Here is a 25,960-nt window from a genome sequence, read left to right as displayed (position 1 = left end):
AGAAGAGCAACAGAGGGAGAGAGAGAGAGAGGGTGGGTGGGAGAGAGAGAGAGAGAGAGAGAGAGAGTGGGAGAGGTATTTATAGAAAAATGGGGCTTCGCAGTACCTTTTTCTTGCGAAAGAATCATTAAAGGACCAAGTGGAGCCCGTGTCCCAGTTTTTTGTGATCAGCGCGTGGCGATAGGGTGCTGGCTGTGGGGCTGGACCATCTTTTACCAGGATGGGGAGTCTGACTTTCAGACGCTCTCCTCCTCCTCCTCTTCTCTCCTCTCTCATCCACAGCTAGAGACCACCGCTCCTCTAGATCCAGGACACAGGGTAATATAAGGAGGAGGAGGAGGAGGAGGAGGAGGAAGACCTACATTCAACCCCACAGATGTGACCCACGGAAGCTCGGCTCCATTTGCCCCGTTTCGACCGTGGTTCGACGCGTGCTGCGGTACCGGGTACGCGTGGGGGTACCGGGTACGCTTGGGGGTACCGGGTACACGTGCTGCGGGGGGGGGGTACCGGGTACGCGTGCTGCCGGGGTCCTCGTAGGAGCCTTGTTAAAAAGGCCAAAGGGCCTTGGGTTCAGGGTCGGTTGCCCCTCTCAGTGAGGTCGTGGTGGGGCGGCGGAGGGGTGTCACCTGGCACCCTTTGGCTGCACGGGGCGTTTAGGGAGGGAGGCTGGCTGGAACGTGCCCCGCTGCGAACCGGGCAAGGATGAGGCGCTTCCTGAGCAGGAAGGGACGCTTCTCCCTTCGTCAGAGCAAGTCCGGGACCCGGAGCGCCGCCAAAGACTTCTGTGAGTCTCCCTTCTTTCTTTCTTTCTTTCCAGTGGTGAAAAGTAAACTAAGTACATTTACTCAAGTACTGGACTTAAGTACAATTTTGAGGTATTTGTACTCTACTTGAGTATTTCCAATCTCCAATACTTTTACTTCTACTCCACTACATCTGAGAGTCACTTTTAGTACTTTTGCTCCACTACACTTATTTGAAATCTTTAGTTACTAGTTACTTTTGTAGATTTTGATTATTATTACCAAACATACATTAACCACTTCAGCCCTATATAAATTTCGGCCATTTGAAAATAGCAGATCTACAAGCTCACAATGCGACGCATTGTGAGCTTGTAGATCTGCTATTTTCAAAAGATTTTTTATAAATTTGAAAACTTGAAATGGGACATTCTGCATAATGACTTTTTACTTTTGGTACTTTAAGTACATTTTTTATGCCAATACTTTTGTATTTTTACTCAAGTAAATTTAGAATTTTCCCTACTTTTACTTGTAACGGAGTAGTTCTATATTCCAGTATTGATACTTTTACTTAAGTAAAGCAATTGAGTACTTTTGTTCACCACTGTTTCTTTGTGAATCCAGTTTTGACCTGATATTTGATGACCTTCTCTAAGGCTATGTGTTCAGATCGGTCACAGCCCCAAATCCTATGTTTGGCCTATTAGTCCAGTTTTGAATCAGATGGGTTTTTGTCTAAACCATTGGTTCTCAAAGTGGTGGTCCGTGGGTCCAGGTCCTTGAAGGGCTTCCAGGGCGGTCCCTCCCCATGCAGCAAAATGTGTTAATACATTTTAACCCCTTTATCCATAATGTTATACATCGGGCTATTTGAAAAATAGCAGATATACAAGCTCATTTCGAACATTTTCGAAAAATCTTGAGAGTGTTTGAATACTTTTGCATTTGTTTAACACAAATCCTCTCTTATGGGGGTCCCTGGCACAAAATAATTTTCAGATGGGGGAAGGAGGGGGGGTCTGCGGCCAAATATATATAAATGTGTGCGTCCGATAAAGTTTGAGAACCACTGGTGTGAACAGCAAAAAACAAGAGAACAAAACACATGGAAACTGATTTTTGTGAATCAGATTTGAACCACCTTACACCTTAGGGCCTTCAACGTTTTCAGGCCAAGGACCCCCTAGCTGAGAGCGAGATGAAGCAGGGACCCCCTACTCTATATTGTATAAAATTGTGTTTCAGATTGATTTTTTGCCAGACCCAGAGGGTCGGCCTACATGAGGCTTTGTCTGTCCCTCTTTCGTCCCTCTTTTGTCCCTCTTTTCCTCTTTTCCTCTGCACACACGTCATGCGAAGTCCGGCCATTCAGCTTTCAACCACTAGGGGTCTGGCAGTACCAGGTCTCCTGGTTCTAGTTTTTTTACTTAGTCTTCTATTTTCCCCCTCTACACCTATAGCTTTTTTACCAAAAATAGCCGATCTACAAGCTCTCAACGCCTCGCAGCGCGAGGCGTTGAGAGCTTTGAGAGCTGTTGAGAGCTGTTGAGAGCGTCACTTAGGACACTCTGACAACGAAGCCTGACTTTATACTGTAATATAAGTCATACATGGGCAACTGGCGGCCCGGGGGGCCACATGCGGCCCCCACCTTCACTTAATGCGGCCCACAGGTTAATATCAGAATACTGATATATTATTGATTTCAGCTGTTACAATTCCAAACATGCAAACATGACCGGCTTTAATTACTTCAGTCTATATTAGTAGCTTAATGACTAGTATTACAGATCTACAAGCTCAAAACGTGTCGCACTGCGACGTGTTTTGAGCTTGTAGATTGGCTATTTTTGCTACTTTTGTGTGACATAACATGGCCCGACAGTATATGCAATGTGGTCCTCTGGAGTGAGTGTGTTAATATAGTGGCCCTCTCCATTATCAAAGCTGCATCACCCCTGATATACGTCACGACGTGACACGTTTTGAGCTTGTAGATCTGCTATTGCCACTATTAACTTGTTTTTCGAAAGTATAAAGTTATTAAAACACGTCTGTAATTTCATCGTACATTTACAGTTATCTGTCATACCTGCCCTGTTGTGCAACCTTTGTTTTACGTTTTGATTCGTAATGTTCCAGTGTTTCAACCACAGAAAACAGTTAAATAGTTCATCGTAATTAGTTGCGTGACAATAGAGCAGTCTGAAGTCTGACGTCACTGAGGGCACTGTTCCGCTGGTTGGTGGACCCTATCCCCATTTGGGAATCTTAGATCACGTCATATAAGAACTGTCTTCCAAACATAAACACACCACCCGGGCGATTCTGTCAGTGGGGTGGCTCTGCATCGTTTATGATATTCATTCATATTTGATACAGCCTGTTTCTGGCGAAAATGGAATTAATTCTGCCTTAAAAGTCTTAAGAACTACTACGTCTGAAATCACTCTCCCTACAGCAGCCGCGTTCATGGGAAATGTAGTCTTTGGGTCGTTTGACTCGTTTCTAGCGTTTATTGTGTTACTCTTTACCTTCAGTCAATGCTTCATATCCATATGAGTAAAAACGCCAGGGTGGTGTGTTTAAATTTGGAACACAGTTCTTATATGAGGCGACCTAAGATTCCCCAATGAGGATTTCAACACAAAAAATAAAGCCACGAACCAGCGGAACAGCGCCCTCTATCGGCAGTGACGTCAGGGCTTCAGTGCTCTATTAAAATGCCCAAGTAAAAGTTAACATAATGGTGACAGCCCTGTTTGCCTGCAGTCTGAACAAAGCTAAGATGTTCCATGTAGAAGTGAAAGAGGCTGAAGGTGTGGGTTGGCATCTGGGTCACAGGATTCCAGGGTGTCTTTACGTTGGTTGTGAACAGAGGAGAGGAGCTGTAAGCAATCTGATATTCAGCGGTGGAAAGTAACTAAGTATATCTACTCAAGTGCTGTACTATGAGTTCAATTTTGAGGTACTTTTACTTTACTGGAGTATTTCCAATTTTCAATACGTTTACTCCTACTCTGCATCTTACTCCTACTCTGCATCTCAGAGACAAATATTGTACTTTTACTCCACTACAATTATTTAACAACTTTAGTTACTAGTAGTTACAGGTTTTGATTATTATTACAAAACATACAGTAACCACATACAGTAACCACCTACAGTATATACATTTCGTCCATTTGAAAATAGCCGATCTGCAAGCTCACAATGCGCCGCGATGCGACGCATTGTGAGCTTGTAGATCAGCTATTTTCAAAAGATTTTTATACATTTGAAAACTTGTGAAATGGGACATTTCTGTATAATGAGTTTCTACTTTTGGTGCTTTAAGTACATTTTGATGCCAATACTTTCACTCAAGAAAATTTAGAATTCCAGACTTTCACTTTTAACAGAGTATTTCTACATTGCAGTATTGATACAGTATTGATACGTTTACTTAAATAAAAAATATGAGTACTTTTTCAACCACTGCTGATATTTGTGTTCATTGTTCAAGACCTTTTACCGGACCATTCCACTGTGTCCTGATTTGACCTAGTATCAGCAAATTCATTTGTTTTTTTTACGTTTCTCCAGCTGGCTTACTGACGTCATTTCTTTCTCCAGCTGGCTTACTTACGTCATTGGTTCTCAAAGTGGGGTCCGGGGACCCCCAGGGGTACTTGAGGGGATACCAGGGGGTTCCCAGCTAAATGATTTATAGGAACCAAATGGACCCTCAGGGTCTGTAACTCTGAGAGTGTACAAATGGAACCCAAATGGACCCTGACGGGTCCATTTGGTTCCATTTGTACGCTCTCAGAGTTAAATTAACATTGATTCTACAATATAAATTGGGGTCCAAGGGATAGAAATGTTATGCAATGGGGGTCTGTAGCCCTAATGCATGTCAAATTGGGGGTCCTTGAAATTAAAATGGTTGAAAAATCACTGCTAAAACTGTAAAAAAAAAATCTTCTCTTATCTTCCCTGGCATATCTTTTCAAATGGGGGTCCGCGGGGGCGAATAAGTGTCAATTGGGGGGTCCTTGACGTGAAAAAGTTTGAGAACCACTGACTTACGTCATTTCTTTATCAGTTGGTTTACTTACTGTAGGTCATTTCTTTATCAGTTGGTTTACTTACTGTAGGTCATTTCTTTATCAGTTGGTTTACTTACTGTAGGTCATTTCTTTATCAGTTGGTTTACTTACTGTAGGTCATTTCTTTATCCAGTTGGTTTACTTACTGTAGGTCATTTCTTTATCCAGTTGGTTTACTTACTGTAGGTCATTTCTTTATCCAGTTGGTTTACTTACTGTAGGTCATTTCTTTATCCAGTTGGTTTACTTACTGTAGGTCATTTCTTTATCAGTTGGTTTACTTACTGTAGGTCATTTCTTTATCAGTTGGTTTACTTACTGTAGGTCATTTCTTTATGCAGTTGGTTTACTTACTGTAGGTCATTTCTTTATCCAGTTGGTTTACTTACTGTAGGTCATTTCTTTATACAGTTGGTTTACTTACTGTAGGTCATTTCTTTATCCAGTTGGTTTACTTACTGTAGGTCATTTCTTTATACAGTTGGTTTACTTACTGTAGGTCATTTCTTTATACAGTTGGTTTACTTACTGTAGGTCATTTATTTATCCAGTTGGTTTACTTACTGTAGGTCATTTCTTTATACAGTTGGTTTACTTACTGTAGGTCATTTCTTTATCCAGTTGGTTTACTTACTGTAGGTCATTTCTTTATACAGTTGGTTTACTTACTGTAGGTCATTTCTTTATCCAGTTGGTTTACTTACTGTAGGTCATTTCTTTATTCAGTTGGTTTACTTACTGTAGGTCATTTCTTTATACAGTTGGTTTACTTACTGTAGGTCATTTCTTTATACAGTTGGTTTACTTACTGTAGGTCATTTCTTTATACAGTTGGTTTACTTACTGTAGGTCATTTATTTATCCAGTTGGTTTACTTACTGTAGGTCATTTCTTTATCCAGTTGGTTTACTTACTGTAGGTCATTTCTTTATTCAGTTGGTTTACTTACTGTAGGTCATTTCTTTATCCACTTGGTTTACTTACTGTAGGTCATTTCTTTATCAGTTGGTTTACTTACTGTAGGTCATTTCTTTATCAGTTGGTTTACTTACTGTAGGTCATTTCTTTATCAGTTGGTTTACTTACTGTAGGTCATTTCTTTATCAGTTGGTTTACTTACTGTAGGTCATTTCTTTATCAGTTGGTTTACTTACTGTAGGTCATTTCTTTATCCAGTTGGTTTACTTACTGTAGGTCATTTCTTTATCAGTTGGTTTACTTACTGTAGGTCATTTCTTTATCAGTTGGTTTACTTACTGTAGGTCATTTCTTTATACAGTTGGTTTACTTACTGTAGGTCATTTCTTTATCCAGTTGGTTTATTTACTGTAGGTCATTTCTTTATCAGTTGGTTTACTTACTGTAGGTCATTTCTTTATCCAGTTGGTTTACTTACTGTAGGTCATTTCTTTATCCAGTTGGTTTACTTACTGTAGGTCATTTCTTTATTCAGTTGGTTTACTTACTGTAGGTCATTTCTTTATCCAGTTGGTTTACTTGCTGTAGGTCATTTCTTTATCCAGTTGGTTTACTTACTGTAGGTCATTTCTTTATTCAGTTGGTTTACTTACTGTAGGTCATTTCTTTATCCAGTTGGTTTACTTACTGTAGGTCATTTCTTTATTCAGTTGGTTTACTTACTGTAGGTCATTTCTTTATCCAGTTGGTTTACTTGCTGTAGGTCATTTCTTTATCCAGTTGGTTTACTTACTGTAGGTCATTTCTTTATTCAGTTGGTTTACTTACTGTAGGTCATTTCTTTATCCAGTTGGTTTACTTACTGTAGGTCATTTCTTTATTCAGTTGGTTTACTTACTGTAGGTCATTTCTTTATCCAGTTGGTTTACTTACTGTAGGTCATTTCTTTATCCAGTTGGTTTACTTACTGTAGGTCATTTCTTTATTCAGTTGGTTTACTTACTGTAGGTCATTTCTTTATCCAGTTGGTTTACTTACTGTAGGTCATTTCTTTATTCAGTTGGTTTACTTACTGTAGGTCATTTCTTTATCCAGTTGGTTTACTTACTGTAGGTCATTTCTTTATCCAGTTGGTTTACTTACTGTAGGTCATTTCTTTATTCAGTTGGTTTACTTACTGTAGGTCATTTCTTTATCCAGTAGGTTTACTTACTGTAGGTCATTTCTTTATCAGTTGGTTTACTTACTGTAGGTCATTTCTTTATTCAGTTGGTTTACTTACTGTAGGTCATTTCTTTATTCAGTTGGTTTACTTACTGTAGGTCATTTCTTTATTCAGTTGGTTTACTTAATGTAGGTCATTTCTTTATCAGTTGGTTTACTTAATGTAGGTCATTTCTTTATCAGTTGGTTTACTTACTGTAGGTCATTTCTTTATCAGTTGGTTTACTTAATGTAGGTCATTTCTTTATCAGTTGGTTTACTTAATGTAGGTCATTTCTTTATCAGTTGGTTTACTTACTGTAGGTCATTTCTTTATCAGTTGGTTTACTTAATGTAGGTCATTTCTTTATCAGTTGGTTTACTTAATGTAGGTCATTTCTTTATACAGTTGGTTTACTTACTGTAGGTCATTTCTTTATTCAGTTGGTTTACTTACTGTAGGTCATTTCTTTATCCAGTTGGTTTACTTACTGTAGGTCATTTCTTTATCCAGTTGGTTTACTTACTGTAGGTCATTTCTTTATCCAGTTGGTTTACTTACTGTAGGTCATTTCTTTATCCAGTTGGTTTACTTACTGTAGGTCATACATGGGCAACTAGCGGCCCGGGGGCCACATGCGGCCCCCACCTTCACTTAATGCGGCCCACAGGTTAATATCAGAATACTGATATATTATATATATATTAGAAGCTTAATGACTAGTATAAAATAAATCTTTGTGTATGTCCAATGTGTTTGTATTTATGTTCATAAAGTTAACATAAGTATAACTAAATGCATTTGAAATTACATAAAAATGTAACTTAATTCCAATTAAAAAATAGCACAAAAAAAATCTGGATTCCAATTAAAAAATAGCAAAAATAGCCGATCTACAAGCTCAAAACGCGTCGCAGCTTTGAGCTTGTAGATCTGTTATTTTTGCTACTTTTGTGTGACAGAATGGCGAAAAAAGTGAAAATACGGCGAGACAGTATATGCAATGTGGCCCTCTGGAGTGAGCGTGAAAATATAGTGGCCCTCTCCAGCATCAGAGTTGCATCACCCCTGCTGTAGGTCATTTCTTTATCCAGTTGGTTTACTTACGTCATGTCACTCCGCCACTAATCATTTGATACTGATATAAATGGTAAATAAAAATGGTAAAAGGTGCATTTACATAACGCTTTTATCCAAAGCGCTTAGATTGTGCATTGCATTCACCCATTCACACACACATTTATTCACACACCGATGGCGGAGGAAACCATACAAGGCACCAACCTGCTCATCGGGAGCAATTAGGGGCTCAGCGTCTTGCTCAAGGACACTTCGACATTAACTCTGGGGGGAGCCCGGGATCGAGCTGGGAACCTGGCGGTTGCCATCCGGCCACTCTACCCCTGAGCCACTGCTAATATAACTATATTCTGTTGTTTGATCCCAGGGACGTCACAGGCTCTCAGAAGGTGGGGGGGATGGACTTTCGGTGGACTATACCCCTTACTTTACACTTTGGCTATTCAAAAATAGCAGATATACAAGCTCATAGCGCGGCACAGAGTGCCGCGCTATGAGCTTGTAGATCTGCTATTTTTGAAAAAGCGTGAAAAACATTTGTAACTGTCAAATGTAAACAAATTCTGTATTTTCAAAATTTTGCGTTTTTTGGGCGGATTTTGTTAGTTTTTTTTCGTGTTTTGGTTACTTTATTTCAGGGTTAGGGTTAGTTTATTTAATTCTTATTTTAGCCTTTTTTTTTCAAAAAGTGGGGGGTATGAAATCACGGATCTGTGAGAGTGAGGGTGTCGTGTCGTACGCACAGTGAATGGCCGTGACGCCCCTGTTTGATCCTCTGCATTTTATGGCGGTTAATTCTGGTTTTGCATTGAAGCTTTGATATCATCTTTCTACATTTACCGCCCTCTTTCTTTCTTCAACACCTTGATAACAAGATACCAAGATAAGATAAGATAACCAAGATAACACCTTGTCATTCCTGACAGGCAATTAAAAGAAGACAGATAGATGACGAGGGGGCTGTGAAATGCAAATTAGTGAGCTTCGGGGCATGTATGTCCAACATGCCAACTTTTTTCATCAGATTTTCACAACTTCAGTAATTCTCCACAAAAACAAAACCTTGGGCCCTACTCTGCATGGTGTCACTGTCACATGATAAAACACTGAAATGAGTTCTGTGCGAGGTGTTTATGTGGGCTGGGAGCGAGTTTTAGTCATAGTCTTTTGAATAAAATTCCATTTTAGTTTTAGTCATATTTTATTCATCTGATTAGTTTTTGTCTAGTTTTAGTCGACTAAATATCATAAGATTATAGTCCAGGGTTCCCCAATAGACGGCCCGCGGGCCATTTGCGGCCTGCGAGAGGCATCTGTCCGGCCCGCGACGACTCCTGTCATAAAAATATTTAAATATATATATATTATCTGTAAATAATATCTGTATTACTGTTCAAGCAGACTGTAACAAACACATCTGTAAGTAAATAGTTGAATCTGGACTTATTTTGATTTTCAGTATGTACAACTAGCTGCTGTTAATCTGTATTACTTTTCAAGCATACTGTAACAACCAAATATTTTAAGTAAATGGTTGGTTCTCAACTTAAAAAATGTCGGCGCACGGGCACAATGCCCCTGGCCCTCGACTTGGTACCTGAGACATAATTTGGCCCTTGGGGAAAAGTAATTGGGGAACCCTGTTATAGTCTATGTACAGTTGATTTAATCGACCAAAATGTATGTTGGCGGTACCTTGATGGCGTCGTAATGGTTTTAATGATTTTAATGGTTTTAATGGTTTTACACTTGGTTGCATGCTGAAAATAGCCGATTCACTGAGCTTGTAGATCGGCTATTTTCAGAGCGCAACACCTGAGCGCAACCAAACATAAAATGACTTGTTTACACCACTGGCAAGGAGCCAGGGGCGCACAGAGACATGATGTAAGAGTACTTACTGTATAATTGTATTATTTTTTAGCAGAGGGAGGGAGAGGTTGCAAACGAAGAGGCTGGATTTTAGGAAGGGAGTTTCTAGCACTTGTCTTGTTAGGAAAATGACATCATTCTATTTAAACTGACCCAGCTAATGGCATATCTCAGAGGTGGGCAACTTTGATGATGGAGAGGGCCGCTATATTTACACACTCACTATACTGTCGGGCAGACACCTCTTATCTCTGTATTTTAACTTTTTTTCGGAAATGAATGCCATACTTCACCATTCTTCTACGTCACACAAAAGTTGCAAAAACAGCCGATCTACGAGCTCAAAACGTGTCGCACAAAAGCTACTAATATAGACTGAAGTAATTGAAGCAGGTCATGTTTGCATGTTTGGAATTGTAACAGCTGAAATCAATAATATATCAGTATTCCGATATTAACCTGCGATCTCACAACGCGTTGCATCGCGACTCGTTGTGAGCTTGTAGATCGGCTATTTTCAAACATCAGCACTTTTACTTTAGGTATACCTTAAGTATATTTTGGATGCCAACAATTTTGTACTTTTACTCAAGTAACATTTTTGAACACATGCCTTTTACTTGTAACAGAGTATTTTTTAATCTTGTGGTATTGCTACTTGTACTTAAGTACACATATCTGAGTACTCCTTCCACCACTGGAGGAGGTGCATGGCAGTAGATCTGTGTGCAGATATAAAATAAGTGTCCCAGTCTTCGGGGACACGCCGCAGCGCAGCGGTAGGTTCTGCGGTAAAGAGAATGGGGACAGTGACCAGGGGACATCCAGCACAGTGGACCGACCAGGTGCCAGCGCTCCTTCTGAAATAACCTCCTCTTGTTCCGTCCGCGGTTTTGCTCTTATGTAAAACATAATTAATTAATATAATATAGCATCACAATATTTTTAACCTTTTATTCTTTGGGCTATTCAAAAATAGTGTATCTACGAGTGCCGCGCTATGAGCTTGTAGATCTGCTATTTTTGAAAAATCGTGGAAATTTGTACAAATCTTTGAATATATATTTATAATATATACTCAAAGATTGCTTGTACATCTGCCTTTTTTGAATAGCCAACATATAAAACATGGTAAATTTGCTAAATTAGGCCTGCTGGTGGCGCTATAACAGGCCAATGTGAAAAGGGTGGCATGTCTTCCTCGGCCTAGTGGGAATATGCGTGCAAAATTTCACTGAAATTGCAAGCTGTGTTCATGATTTGAGGCCTTTTATTCAAAACGGACCAATCCTGCAAGCTTTGGAAGCCAACCTTAGCCAATGAGGATGGAATGTGGGAAATTGGACAAATCCGTGTTGATCACGTGACTATAGAGATACTGTGTACCGATCTGTGTGATGTTTGGATCAAATCTGTAGGAGAACTGTCAAAATGTGTTTTGCACAAATCGGCCTCCTGGTGGCGCTGTAACAGGCCAATCTGAAAAAATTAGGTCAGAGGTTCTGAATTGACATCCGGGGAGTGTGTGTGCACAGTTTCGCAGTGACTGGCCCAACAGTGCCGGAGATTAGCTGCTCACAGACAGAAGGACACACACACACGCACGCACGCACGCACGCACGCACGCACGCACGCACGCACGCACGCACGCACGCACGCACGCACGCACGCACGCACGCACGCACGCACGCACGCACGCACGCACACACACACACACACACACACACACACACACACACACACACACACACACACACACACACACACACACACACACACACACACACACACACACACACACACACACACACACGGACGGACAGGGTGCAAAACATACTCTCTCGCCATGCCTTTCGGCCTGGCAGAGACAAAAAGGCATTTTGGGGGTGAACTATCCCTTTTAATGTGTTGCAGTGCCACTGCCAGCGTACCGAGGTCTATGTGTGATTTGGTTCTGATTTATTTAAGGCCTATTTCTCACTGCTGCCATGCATGGCCTGACAGCTTGTCCCATCTTCCAGCCTGTCCTATTTAGGCCGTTTGGCCTCCATTTTGAAGCTCACATTTCGCTAAAGGTGACACACAGGCAAATAACAAGACGCGGTTGCTTACAGTGGTGTAAAGTAACTAAGTACATATACTCAAGTACTGTGCTTAAGTAAAATTTGAAAAATATATTTTCTGTTTATTAAAGAGCTGGGGGGGGGGGCACAATAGCACTGTGTACAGTAGCAATGGTTACTATTGAAATATATAACTTATACTGTATCACTTGCAGCCTCATTAAGGGCACGTCTTGATCATAATTTATGACAATGTCTCCCCCCACTGGACAGGACCTGTCACTGAACATTAACATTATTATTGGGGGTCTTTCTGCACTCTTCAACCAGTGTAGGCAGCAGTTGCCATGTCTGCTTATTGTAATAGGTAGGTTGTGTTTCTTTTGGGCTTGTTTTCAAAGTGTGTAGTTGCTTGCTTCCTAAACTCACAATGCGTCGCATCGCGGTGCGTTGTGAGCTTGTAGATCGGCTAATATCAAATAGCCGATCGATGTGTATACAGTAGGTTAAAGTACTCTTGGCCTAGGTCGCTTCTTTTGGCCTTGTTTTCATAAACCGAGGTTGCTTATTTCTCTCGCAAAATCTGACAACTTAGGAAATAATACACCAAGAGATAGGACGTCCTGTTAAAGTCATTATTGTTCTAGAAGTATAGAACAAGATGTGCTTGTTCTGCAGTTTATTGGTCACTCAGTACTATAGGTATAATAGGACACTTTACTCTGCTGCTGTCTTTGTTTTGGCAAAACACAGTCTTAAAGGAAGCAGATTCTAAACCTCACAAATAAGTTGGTAAAAAAGCAAACAAACGGAGGAATTATGGATAACTTAGCTTAATTGTGGCAGTTTCCTATAGTTTCCCCCAATCTGCATGTACTCACAGTTGTGCACCTCAAAACCCACTGTGGCATTACATTGTGCTGTTCATTGTTCATAATTGCACTATTGGACATATATTTCATTGTCCAAAAGCTGAAAATAAACTGGACTGATCTAATGCTGTTTTATTATTAAAGGTGCAATAAGTTAAATATCTCTATATACTGAAAGCAATCATTGCTATAGAGTGTTTGTTCAGTTGTGGAGTTATAAACAAACATCTGGAGGTCAGTATTTAGTTTTGAGAAGAACCTGGATGTTGTCAGCAGTTCCACACACGTGTTATAAAAGGAAAGCCCATGACAAACAAAGAAAAAAGTCCTCTACAGCTAGGGTTCCCCAACTATTCAGGCCATGACCTGAATAGTTATATATTATATATATTATATTATATATTATATTACCCCCCCCCCCCCCCCCGCAAAAAAAAAATAAGACACAATCTGTTTACCCAGCTCCTTTTAGACCTGAATCACAGTCTTTGGAATAATAATAATTACTGTCACCAATCAGCCCAAAAGGCTATAAAATAAAGCAGCAATCTCTCTTGACCTTTTCAACTAAATGTTTTCAAAAGGCAGCCAACAAAACCTGAGTAATATACCATATTACTATGTAAAAAATAAAAATAAATGTTTTACATAGTAATATGGTATAAAATTACTGTTTTGGCAGAGTGATACCTTACACTACTCGTTACTGGGTAAAATAATAATATTACAGTAATATATTAAAAGTAACTCGCTACTGCCCAACACTGAGTTTCTGTCATAAGTTGTATAACTGGCGGACCCAAATGCAGAAACCACACAATAGTCAAAGTCCAAGGGTGTTAATTTAAACAAAGGAGGAATTGGGGAAGTGTTGGTTTGGAGTGGTCGAGGGGAGCAGGTGTGTGAGTATGTTTGAGTATGGTCACTGCAGAACAGGAGAAAGGGGTGAGTCATGAGGAGTACAATACAGGGTTCTAGAACACCAACTGTAGCACTAGGAAATAACTAGGACTGAATTCAGTGGCTGGCAAAAAGCGTTAACCACACACTGGAAGTTGTGAAACGCTCTGGCATCGCGAAGAGAGAAGACCATGGCTTTATAGACTGTGAGGTGATGAGCTGATAGCAGGCAGGTGAGGTAGATCAGTGGTTCTCAACCTTTTCAGGCCATGACCCACAAAATAATCATATTTGAACTGGGGACCCCCCATTTTGTTTGACTCCGTTCCACAGATAAATATTGTGAAAATAGCAGATCTACAAGCTCACAACGCCTCACAACGCGAGGCGTTGTGAGCTTGTTTGCCTCTTTCTTATATTATTTGACAATTTGGCCAATGTTTTATAGTATAGTTTGTTGATTACGTTTGATGCAGTAATGGTCTTTTTCTTTTCTTTAATTCATTTTTATTTTTTAGGTATTAAAAAGGTCTTAAAAGTCCATAAATTGTCTCTTCACTGTCATCTGGGGACCCCCCCCAAAATCATGTGGGGACCCCCCGGGGGGTCCCGACCCACAGGTTAAGAACCACTGAGGTAGAGATGAGGGAACTGGAAACAGGTGTGCCAAGCTAGGAGCTGGAGCTAAGCCTACGCCCCAAAACACACGCCCACTCTCAAAGACACACACACACACACACACACACACACACACACACACACACACACACACACAAAGACACTGACAGAGTTTCAATAAACATTTTCTCTCTCTCTCTCTCTCTCTCTCTCCCTCTCCATCCATCCCTCAGATCTGGGCCTGCCCGCCACCAACCAGAACTGGCCGGAGGAGTTTGGGTTCCGGCTGGGCGGCGCGGGCCCCAGCTACATCCTGACGGTGGTGGAGGGCAGCTCTGCCTACCTGGCGGGCCTCCAGCCCGGGGACCAGGTGGTGGACATAGAGGGCCAGGACGTCACCAACCTCAGCACGCCCGCCCTCATCGCCCTGGCACAGACCCTCAAGACGGTGCCGCCCAGCATCGGCGTGGTGTCTCGCATCGAGCAGGTACCGATCCATTGATTTGATTGTTTGATCGTTTAACCCACTGGTTCTCAAAGTGGGTTTTGTTTTTGTCGTATTCCTAAGCCAATAATTTGATGACCATGAAAAAGTCGATTTGGGGGTGAACTATCCATTTAACAAAAAAAAACATATCTGACTGATAATTCACCCTAAACCCCAGTCAGCTTTGCTTTGATCACCACCTCCTCCCTCAGCAGTGGTGTTAAGTAACTAAGTACATTTACTCAAGTACTGTACTTAACTACACTTTTGAGGAATTTTTACTTTAGCCTACTGGAGTATTTCCCATTTTCTGTACTTTTACTTCTACTCGACTACATCTCAGAGGCAAATATTGTACTTTTACTCCACTACAATTATTTGAAAACTTGAGTTACTATAGTTACTTTTCAGATATAAATTATGACATTATAAAACATACTTTAAAGGTAGGGTAAGTGATTTTCTTTGGTTAAAATAAGTGTTAAATAGCTCTATATTCTGATAGTACTCATTGCTATAGAATGTTTGTTCAGTAAAAGGAGTCTCCTTGTCTCTCCACCTCTTTATTAAACAGAAAATGCATTTTCGTTTCAGTTTCAGTTTCATTTCCAATTTTATCCAATCAGGATAGAGAACTCAATCAGGATACAGATTAAACAAGTGAAATTTGAAGTGATGACACAAAGAAATGAGCAGACAAAATTGGAACTGGAACTTTCTCCTGATTGGCTGAGATTTTGACACCTACCGGAAAATGTATTTTCTGTTTATTAAAGATCTGGAGAGACGGGGAGACGCCTGTTACTGAACAAACACTCTATAGCAATGATTACTATCAGAATATAGTGCTTTAACCTTTTAACGAAATACTTTTTGTTTTAACCAAAAAATATCACTTACCCTACCTTTAACCACTTTAACCGCCATATTTTATACATAGGCTATTTGAAAATAGCCGATCTACAAGCTCACAGCACGTCACGTTGTGAGCGCTGTGAGCTTGTGTAAGCGTTGTGAGCTTCTGGAATTCTGGACTTTTACTTGTAACAGTATTTATATATTGCAGTAATGGTACTTTTACTTAAGTAAGTAAATAATTTGAGTACTTTTTTACACCACTGTCCCTCAGATCAACATCAACCCCGGGCCGGACGGCCGCTTCGGCTTCACCATCGTGGGGGACAGCCCCCTCATGGTGGAGGACTGCTCGCCTAGCGGGCCGGCGGGCCGCTGCGGCCTCAAGGCCCAGGACTACGTGATGGAGGTGAACGGCATCCCCGTCAAGCAGCACGAGGCGGCGGCGGCCATGATCAAGGCGGCCCAGGGACGCCCGCTCCGCCTGGGCGTGCTCAGCATGGCGGCGCGCCGGCCCAAGCGCCTGAGCAGCAGCATGAGGGTGCTGTCCCAGAGCACAGACCCCGTACGGGACAGCCGCGCCCAGAAGGCCCTGGAGTTCAACCAGAAGGTATGAGCTTATTGTGTTCCAGTGTTGATTTCGTCAACCAAAACTATGACGAAAAATGTTGGTCGACTACCTTTTTTCACTCCCAAAAACTAAAGAAAAACTAAATAAAAACTAAGCTATCATGACTAAAACTAAGACTAAATATATTGACAATTTCATCAACAAATAAAAACTAGACTAATCAGAATCAGAATCAGAATCAGAATCAGTTTTATTGTCACATCACAGGTTTACAAGGTAAAAAAGTGGGTGAAATTCGTTTTTGTACATCATTCCCATCGCAACGTTAAATTCCGTAGAAAGAAGAGGGGTAGGGGGCAAGTGGGAAGGAGATCGAACAAGAGAACAATAGAAGGCCAAAAACAAGTTATCTACATATTTACAAAGTACCTGAGATAAGAAACAAACTAAGGTGCCTGAGCATAGCAGCAATGTATGTATACTGTGCATGATATTCTTATAGACGTTAAGGTGCTTAGAGAGAAAAAAACGCAATAAAAAAATAAAATAAAAAGTTTGTGCGTTATACATGGGATAAAATGTTAGTGAGGGACTAGTGGAGAAGAGATCCAGTAAGAACTAAAAGACTATGCTTTATGCTCAGGTGTTGCGCTCTGAAAATAGCAGATCTGCTATTTTCAGCATGCAACCAAGTGTAAAATCAGCCATTACGACGCCATCAAGGTACCGCCAAAATACATTTTAGTCGACTAAATCAACTGCAGATTTAGTCGACTAAAATCTTATGATATTTAGTCGCCAAAAACAAAACATTTCAGATGACTAAAATATGACTAAAACTAAATTTAAAAAATGGTGTCAAAATCAACACTATTGTGTTCATCGGTGGTGGGAAAAAGTACTCAAATGTTTTACCATAAGTAAAAGTATCAATACTGCAATGTAGAATACTGTGTTACAAGTAGGAGTCCCGTATTAAAAAAATACTTGAGTAAAAGTACAAAAGTATTGGTATCAAAATGTACTTAAGGTACCAAAAGTAGAAAGTACTCATTACGCAGAATGTCCCATTTCACAAGTTTTCAAATGTATTCAAATCTTTTCAAAAAAGCTGATCTACAAGCTACAATTTATTATTATTAACCACTTTAGCCCTATTTTATACCTAGGCCATTTGAAAATAGCAGATCCACAAGCTCACAACGCGTTGCATCGCAACGCGTTGTGAGCTTGTAGATCGGCTATTTTCAAACATTTTTGTACTTTTACTTTTGGTACTTTAAGTACATTTTGATTCTGATTCTTTTATAGTTTTACTCAAGTAAATATTGAATTTCGGACTTGAACTTGTAACAGAGTATACACTTCTTACATTGCAGTATTGTTACTTTTACTTAAGTAAAACATTTGAGTACTTCTTTTCCACCACTGGTACCTATGCTATGTACTCAACCAATCAGGTGGAGGAGGTGCTGGGGGAGGAGCCAGACGTGAAGGAGGAGCTGTTTGAGGTGCTGAAGCAGTACGCCACAGAGAGAGACGTGGACAGCCTGGCGGACGCTCTGCCAGACATCCTCATCTCTGACCAGCACCAGCAGCTCATCGACAGCATCAGGTATGACCATAGAGTTATAATATATACAATCTGGGAACCCATCGTCAAATAAAAAGGAAAAACAACGCCCCCAGCGTTTTTTCACTTTTGCATTTGACTCTGGGGGGAGTTATTCAATAGACCGACGATGACTGTAAACCGGCGTTTGGTCTCTGCCCTCAGCCCTCCACTTCCGGTGGTGCGCCTATGTTCTCATTCCCACTAACAATATTTCTCCACGGAACACTAACACCATTTCTCCCAGAGAACATGGATTGTTTAGGTTATAAGCCCACTTGTTTCTATGATGAAAGAACAAGTTAAAATGTTACTAACTTTCCGTGGGTTTTGTCGGCTCCGAGGATGCTATTGTTAAATGAGTTTGGGTTTGTTTCCAGTGGGAAGCGAACGCACAGATGTAAATCCCGCCCACTACATTTGATTGGGTAAAGCGCGGCCTGCTTCCTGATCTGAAGGCACGCCCACTTGTAGGCCAACGCGCGCACGTTCTGAACGGGGCTCCCGACAGATTCAGTAGCGCAGCTCTGAATCTGTTCTTGAGAGATTAGAATATATCCAGAGGGCGGATTGCCCCGCCCCCAGCTATTCATTTCTATGAAATTGCTCAGTGGTGTTTTGAAGCATAGACATATAAAGGCAGATGCCTGAACTGCAGAGGCCAATGAGGTATCTAGGTTTCTGAATTTTGAATTCAGAAAGAGTATTTCTACATTGCATTGATACCTTTACTTAAGTAAAACATTTGAGTACTTTTTCAACCTCTGAACGTAAGTGAATTAAATATTAGCTTACTTTGTAATCGTACATGTTTGTACGATTTCCCACCACAATGTGTGATGTCTACACTTATACCAACCTCTGATGCATCCAGAACACATTTAGCTTAATTTAGGCAAATGAAGCTCATCTCTCTTTCTCCACTATCTTCCCAGTCATGAGTCAGTCAACATTGAAACACGATATATATATATATATATATATATATATATATATATATATATATATATATATATATATATATATATATATATATATATATATATATATGAAAGTGAAATGCAAGTTTCACCTTCATGAGTCATTCAACATTGAAACATGGTATATTGGAATATTGTTTTTGTTTTACTGAGTTTAAGGTTAGGTTTAGGCATAGTTTTACTGAGGTTACGTTTAGGAATAAGGTTAGGTTTAGACATAGTTTTACTGAGGTTAAGTTTAGGTATAAGGTTAGGTTTAGACATAGTTTTACTGAGGTTAAGTTTAGGTATAAGTTTAGGTTTAGGCATAGTTTTACTGAGGTTACGTTTAGGAATAAGGTTAGGTTTAGACATAGTTTTACTGAGGTTACGTTTAGGAATAAGGTTAGGTTTAGACATAGTTTTACTGAGGTTACGTTTAGGAATAAGGTTAGGTTTAGGCATAGTTTTACTGAGGTTAAGTTTAGGAATAAGGTTAGGTTTAGGCATAGTTTTACTTAGGTTACGTTTAGGAATAAGGTTAGGTTTAGGCATAGTTTTACTGAGGTTACGTTTAGGAATAAGGTTAGGTTTAGACATAGTTTTACTGAGGTTAAGTTTAGGAATAAGGTTAGGTTTAGACATAGTTTTACTGAGGTTACGTTTAGGAATAAGGTTAGGTTTAGACATAGTTTTACTGAGGTTACGTTTAGGAATAAGGTTAGGTTTAGACATAGTTTTACTGAGGTTACGTTTAGGAATAAGGTTAGGTTTAGACATAGTTTTACTGAGGTTAAGTTTAGGAATAAGGTTAGGTTTAGACATAGTTTTACTGAGGTTACGTTTAGGAATAAGGTTAGGTTTAGGCATAGTTTTACTGAGGTTAAGTTTAGGAATAAGGTTAGGTTTAGGCATAATTTTACTGAGGTTAAGTTTAGGAATAAGGTTAGGTTTAGGCATAGTTTTACTGAGGTTACGTTTAGGAATAAGGTTAGGTTTAGACATAGTTTTACTGAGGTTAAGTTTAGGAATAAGGTTAGGTTTAGACATAGTTTTACTGAGGTTACGTTTAGGAATAAGGTTAGGTTTAGGCATAATTTTACTGAGGTTAAGTTTAGGAATAAGGTTAGGTTTAGGCATAGTTTTACTGAGGTTACGTTTAGGAATAAGGTTGGGGTTAGACATAGTTTTACTGAGGTTAAGTTTAGGAATAAGGTTAGGTTTAGACATAGTTTTACTGAGGTTAAGTTTAGGAATAAGGTTAGGTTTAGACATAGTTTTACTGAGGTTACGTTTAGGAATAAGGTTAGGTTTAGGCATAGTTTTACTGAGGTTAAGTTTAGGAATAAGGTTAGGTTTAGGCATAATTTTACTGAGGTTAAGTTTAGGAATAAGGTTAGGTTTAGGCATAGTTTTACTGAGGTTAAGTTTAGGTATAAGGTTAGGTTTAGCTTAGGCATAATTTTACTGAGGTTAAGTTTAGGAATAAGGTTAGGTTTTGACGTAGTTTTACTGAGGTTACGTTTAGGAATAAGGTTAGGTTTAGACATAGTTTTACTGAGGTTAAGTTTAGGCATAGTTTTACTGAGTTTAAGTTTAGGTATAAGTGTAGGTTTAGGCATAATTTTACTGAGGTTAAGTTTAGGAATAAGGTTAGGTTTAGGCATAATTTTACTGAGGTTACGTTTAGGAATAAGGTTAGGTTTAGACATAGTTTTACTGAGGTTAAGTTTAGGAATAAGGTTAGGCTTAGACATAGTTTTACTGAGGTTACGTTTAGGAATAAGGTTAGGTTTAGGCATAGTTTTACTGAGGTTAAGTTTAGGAATAAGGTTAGGTTTAGGCATAATTTTACTGAGGTTAAGTTTAGGAATAAGGTTAGGTTTAGGCATAGTTTTACTGAGGTTAAGTTTAGGTATAAGTTTAGGTTTAGTTTAGGCATAATTTTACTGAGGTTAAGTTTAGGAATAAGGTTAGGTTTAGACATAGTTTTACTGAGGTTAAGTTTAGGCATAGTTTTACTGAGTTTAAGTTTAGGTATAAGTGTAGGTTTAGGCATAATTTTACTGAGGTTAAGTTTAGGAATAAGGTTAGGTTCAGGCATAATTTTACTGAGGTTACGTTTAGGAATAAGGTTAGGTTTAGACATAGTTTTACTGAGGTTAAGTTTAGGAATAAGGTTAGGTTTAGACATAGTTTTACTGAGGTTACGTTTAGGAATAAGGTTAGGTTTAGGCATAATTTTATTGAGGTTAAGTTTAGGAATAAGGTTAGGTTTAGGCATAGTTTTACTGAGGTTACGTTTAGGAATAAGGTTGGGGTTAGACATAGTTTTACTGAGGTTACGTTTAGGAATAAGGTTAGGTTTAGACATAGTTTTACTGAGGTTAAGTTTACGAATAAGGTTAGGTTTAGACATAGTTTTACTGAGGTTACGTTTAGGAATAAGGTTAGGTTTAGGCATAGTTTTACTGAGGTTAAGTTTAGGAATAAGGTTAGGTTTAGGCATAATTTTACTGAGGTTAAGTTTAGGAATAAGGTTAGGTTTAGGCATAGTTTTACTGAGGTTAAGTTTAGGTATAAGTTTAGGTTTAGTTTAGGCATAATTTTACTGAGGTTAAGTTTAGGAATAAGGTTAGGTTTAGACATAGTTTTACTGAGGTTACGTTTAGGAATAAGGTTAGGTTTAGGCATAATTTTACTGAGGTTAAGTTTAGGAATAAGGTTAGGTTTAGGCATAGTTTTACTGAGGTTAAGTTTAGGTATAAGTTTAGGTTTAGTTTAGGCATAATTTTACTGAGGTTAAGTTTAGGAATAAGGTTAGGTTTAGACATAGTTTTACTGAGGTTAAGTTTAGGCATAGTTTTACTGAGTTCAAGTTTAGGTATAAGTGTAGGTTTAGGCATAATTTTACTGAGGTTAAGTTTAGGAATAAGGTTAGGTTTAGGCATAATTTTACTGAGGTTACGTTTAGGAATAAGGTTAGGTTTAGACATAGTTTTACTGAGGTTAAGTTTAGGAATAAGGTTAGGCTTAGACATAGTTTTACTGAGGTTACGTTTAGGAATAAGGTTAGGTTTAGGCATAGTTTTACTGAGGTTAAGTTTAGGAATAAGGTTAGGTTTAGGCATAATTTTACTGAGGTTAAGTTTAGGAATAAGGTTAGGTTTAGGCATAATTTTACTGAGGTTAAGTTTAGGTATAAGTTTAGGTTTAGTTTAGGCATAATTTTACTGAGGTTAAGTTTAGGAATAAGGTTAGGTTTAGACATAGTTTTACTGAGGTTAAGTTTAGGCATAGTTTTACTGAGTTTAAGTTTAGGTATAAGTGTAGGTTTAGGCATAATTTTACTGAGGTTAAGTTTAGGAATAAGGTTAGGTTCAGGCATAATTTTACTGAGGTTACGTTTAGGAATAAGGTTAGGTTTAGACATAGTTTTACTGAGGTTAAGTTTAGGAATAAGGTTAGGTTTAGACATAGTTTTACTGAGGTTACGTTTAGGAATAAGGTTAGGTTTAGGCATAATTTTACTGAGGTTAAGTTTAGGAATAAGGTTAGGTTTAGGCATAGTTTTACTGAGGTTACGTTTAGGAATAAGGTTGGGGTTAGACATAGTTTTACTGAGGTTACGTTTAGGAATAAGGTTAGGTTTAGACATAGTTTTACTGAGGTTAAGTTTACGAATAAGGTTAGGTTTAGACATAGTTTTACTGAGGTTACGTTTAGGAATAAGGTTAGGTTTAGGCATAGTTTTACTGAGGTTAAGTTTAGGAATAAGGTTAGGTTTAGGCATAATTTTACTGAGGTTAAGTTTAGGAATAAGGTTAGGTTTAGGCATAGTTTTACTGAGGTTAAGTTTAGGTATAAGTTTAGGTTTAGTTTAGGCATAATTTTACTGAGGTTAAGTTTAGGAATAAGGTTAGGTTTAGACGTAGTTTTACTGAGGTTACGTTTAGGAATAAGTTTAGGTTTAGTTTAGGCATAATTTTACTGAGGTTAAGTTTAGGAATAAGGTTAGGTTTAGACATAGTTTTACTGAGTTTAAGTTTAGGTATAAGTTTAGGTTTAGGCATCATTTTACTGAGGTTAAGTTTAGGAATAAGGTTAGGTTTAGGCATAATTTTACTGAGGTTACGTTTAGGAATAAGGTTAGGTTTAGACATAGTTTTACTGAGGTTAAGTTTAGGTATAAGTTTACGTTTAGACATAGTTTTACTGAGGTTAAGGTTAGGAATAAGTTTAGGTTTAGACATAGTTTTACTGAGGTTAAGTTTAGGAATAAGGTTAGGTTTAGACATAGTTTTACTGAGGTTAAGGTTAGGAATAAGGTTAGGTTTAGACATAGTTTTACTGAGGTTAAGTTTAGGAATAAGGTTAGGTTTAGACATAGTTTTACGGAGGTTAAGTTTAGGATTAAGGTTAGGTTTAGACATAGTTTTACAGAGGTTAAGTTTAGGAATAAGGTTAGGTTTATACATAGTTTTACAGAGGTTAAGGTTAGGAATAAGGTTAGGTTTAGGCATAGTTTTACTGAGGTTACGTTTAGGAATAAGGTTAGGTTTAGACATAGTTTTACTGAGGTTAAGGTTAGGAATAAGGTTAGGTTTAGACATAGTTTTACTGAGGTTAAGGTTAGGAATACCTGGTGGCGACCGTTCCGACGCCCCCGGATTTGACCCGGGGCGAGCGTGTTTTGGGGCGAACTTTCTTGTATTCATATACTATGTATATTAAAAAAATGATATACTGTATACAGTAACCTGCCATTAATATGTTGCCATGCCATCATAGAGTTGGTCGATATGATGTTTGTATATCTATACTAGTATATATACGATACAGTATGTTTATGGATTTACTGTACATCTACAATCATGTGTTTTTTCTAAAACACAAACCTTCCATTATATCGTGGAAACCCTATATGTCCAAAAACTGTTACTTTTCAGGATTAAAAAAAAATTAAAAAATAAAAAGTAGCAGATCTACAATCTCAAAACGAGCTTGTAGATCTGCTACTTTTGATGCTTTTTTGTGAAGCTCTAGCATGATCAAGTAAGGCAGGGGTGATGCAACTTTGATGATGAGAGGGCCACTATATTTCCACACTCACTCCAGAGGGCCACATTGCATGTTGCCATTCTATGTCACACAAAAGTAGCAAAAATAGCCGATCTACAAGCTCAAAACGCGTCGCAGCGCGACGCGTTTTGAGCTTGTAGATCGGCTATTTTAGCTATTTTTGAATTGGAATCCAGAATTATTTTTTGCTATTTTCGAATTGGAATCCTGAAAAATAACATTTTTATTTTATTTCAAATGCATTTAGTTATACTTATGTTAACTTTATGAACTTAAATACAAATGCATTGGACATAAAAAACACAATAGAATTGTAATAGTAGTCATTAAGCTACTAATATAGACGGAAGTAATTAAAGCTGGTCATGTTTGCATGTTTTGAATCATAACAGCTGAAATCAATGATATATCAGTAATACGATATTAACCTTCGGGCCGCATTAAGTGAAGGTGGGGGCCGCATGTGGCCCCCGGGCCGCCAGTTGCCCGTGTATGAAGTAAGGGCATTCATTTAGGCAAAAAAACACAAAAAGTTAAAATATGGAGACATGAGGTTTCTGCAACGATATGATTCTGCACCTCCAGCGCTGTTTGATTGTGGTGTGAATGATAATCCTTTGTTTACTAAAGAACCCCCCCCCCCCTCTTCCTGTGGGATCAGGTTGGCATGGTGATGGTGGCACCTTTCATCACACGCTGTCTGCCTGACATTTGAAGTCAGACCCGCAGGCAGGCAGGCAGGCAGGCAGGCAGGCAGGCAGGCAGGCAGACAGACAGACAGACAGACAGACAGACAGGCAGGCAGGCAGGCAGGCAGGCAGGCAGGCAGGCAGACAGACAGACAGACAGACAGACAGACAGGCAGACAGGCAGACAGGCAGGCAGGCAGGCAGGCAGGCAGGCAGGCAGGCAGGCAGGCAGACAGACAGACGGGCATCTGTTTAAACACTGGAAAATATTATATTATTATTGTTATATTATGTCATTATGTAATTTGTGGGGACGTCACAAGTATAGTGTCACAGGTACTTAAAGTACCAAAAGTAGAAAGTTCTCATTATGTAGAATGCACGATGCGACACATTGTGAGCTTGTAATCGCCTATTTTCAAATGGCCGGAATGTATTTAGGGCTGAAGTGTTTAATGTATGTTTTGTAATAATAATCTAGTGACTAGTAACTAAAGTTTTCAAATAATTGTAGTGGAGTAAAAGTACGATATTTGCCTCCGAGATGTTGTGGAGTAGAAGTAAAAGAACGGAAAACTGGAAACACTCAAGTAAAGTAAAATATAATACCTCAAAAGTGTACTTAAAGGGTAAGACCACTTTGGTAGAGGTTTGGGTTTTGTAGTTACCTTGCCATGATGTAACTGCAAAGGTGGGCAAGAAATAAAAAATAATTGCTCCATTGATTAGAAATTGATAATTCAAAATATGCTCCTCATTGACTTAGATTGTACGGTAAAACAGCTCTCAAAGTCACTCTTTTAGCACATACATGAACCCAAACATAGCTGATTCAGACAATATAGAGCATCACCAAACCCAGTACTGTTTGTTTTTTTTATAAAAATGTCAACTTCCTGTTGATTTTACTATTTGAAGATCTGGATCCGGATCCGGCGATCCAGTCCGGGTTTTCTACTTATTAAAAATGGCAAAATCAACAAGAAGTTGACATTTGTATTTTAAAAAAAAACAGTACTGGGTTTGGTGATGTTCTATATTGTCTGAATCAACTTTGTTTGCGTTCGTTTTTGTGCTAAAAGAGTGACTTTGAGAGCAGTTTTACCGTACAATGTAAGTCAATGAGGAGCATATTTTGAATTATCAATTTCTAATCAATGGAGCAATTATTTTTTATTTTTTATTTCTTGCCCACCTTTGGAGTTACATCATGGCAAGGTAAATACACAACCCAAACCTCTACCAAAGTGGTCTTACCCTTTAAGTAAATGTACTTTACACCACTGCTGTATACAGACACTTTGTTGCCGGTGGTTTTGGGAGACGCATGCATGCACA

At 39.0% G+C, this 25,960-nt stretch overlaps 1 protein-coding gene across 1 annotated transcript in view; it reads left to right on the top strand.

Annotated features, from left to right (window-relative positions):
• Positions 1-705: 705 nt before the first annotated feature.
• Positions 706-25,960, top strand: part of grid2ipa (glutamate receptor, ionotropic, delta 2 (Grid2) interacting protein, a) — a gene marked incomplete at both ends in the record, with an annotated part of 83,719 nt that continues 58,464 nt past the window's right edge. Inside the window, 4 exons of the mRNA XM_084070834.1 lie at positions 706-787; positions 14,601-14,854; positions 15,984-16,319; positions 17,741-17,895. Coding sequence (XP_083926960.1) covers positions 706-787; positions 14,601-14,854; positions 15,984-16,319; positions 17,741-17,895 — 827 coding nt within the window. The remainder of the gene's footprint in view (positions 788-14,600; positions 14,855-15,983; positions 16,320-17,740; positions 17,896-25,960) is intronic.

The sequence above is a fragment of the Gymnoscopelus microlampas genome (assembly GCF_963454915.1).
Source record: "Gymnoscopelus microlampas genome assembly, chromosome: 11".
Taxonomy (NCBI): Eukaryota; Metazoa; Chordata; class Actinopteri; order Myctophiformes; family Myctophidae; genus Gymnoscopelus; species Gymnoscopelus microlampas.
Note: the sequence above shows the minus strand (reverse complement) of the source record. Positions and strands in the feature narration are given on the sequence as shown.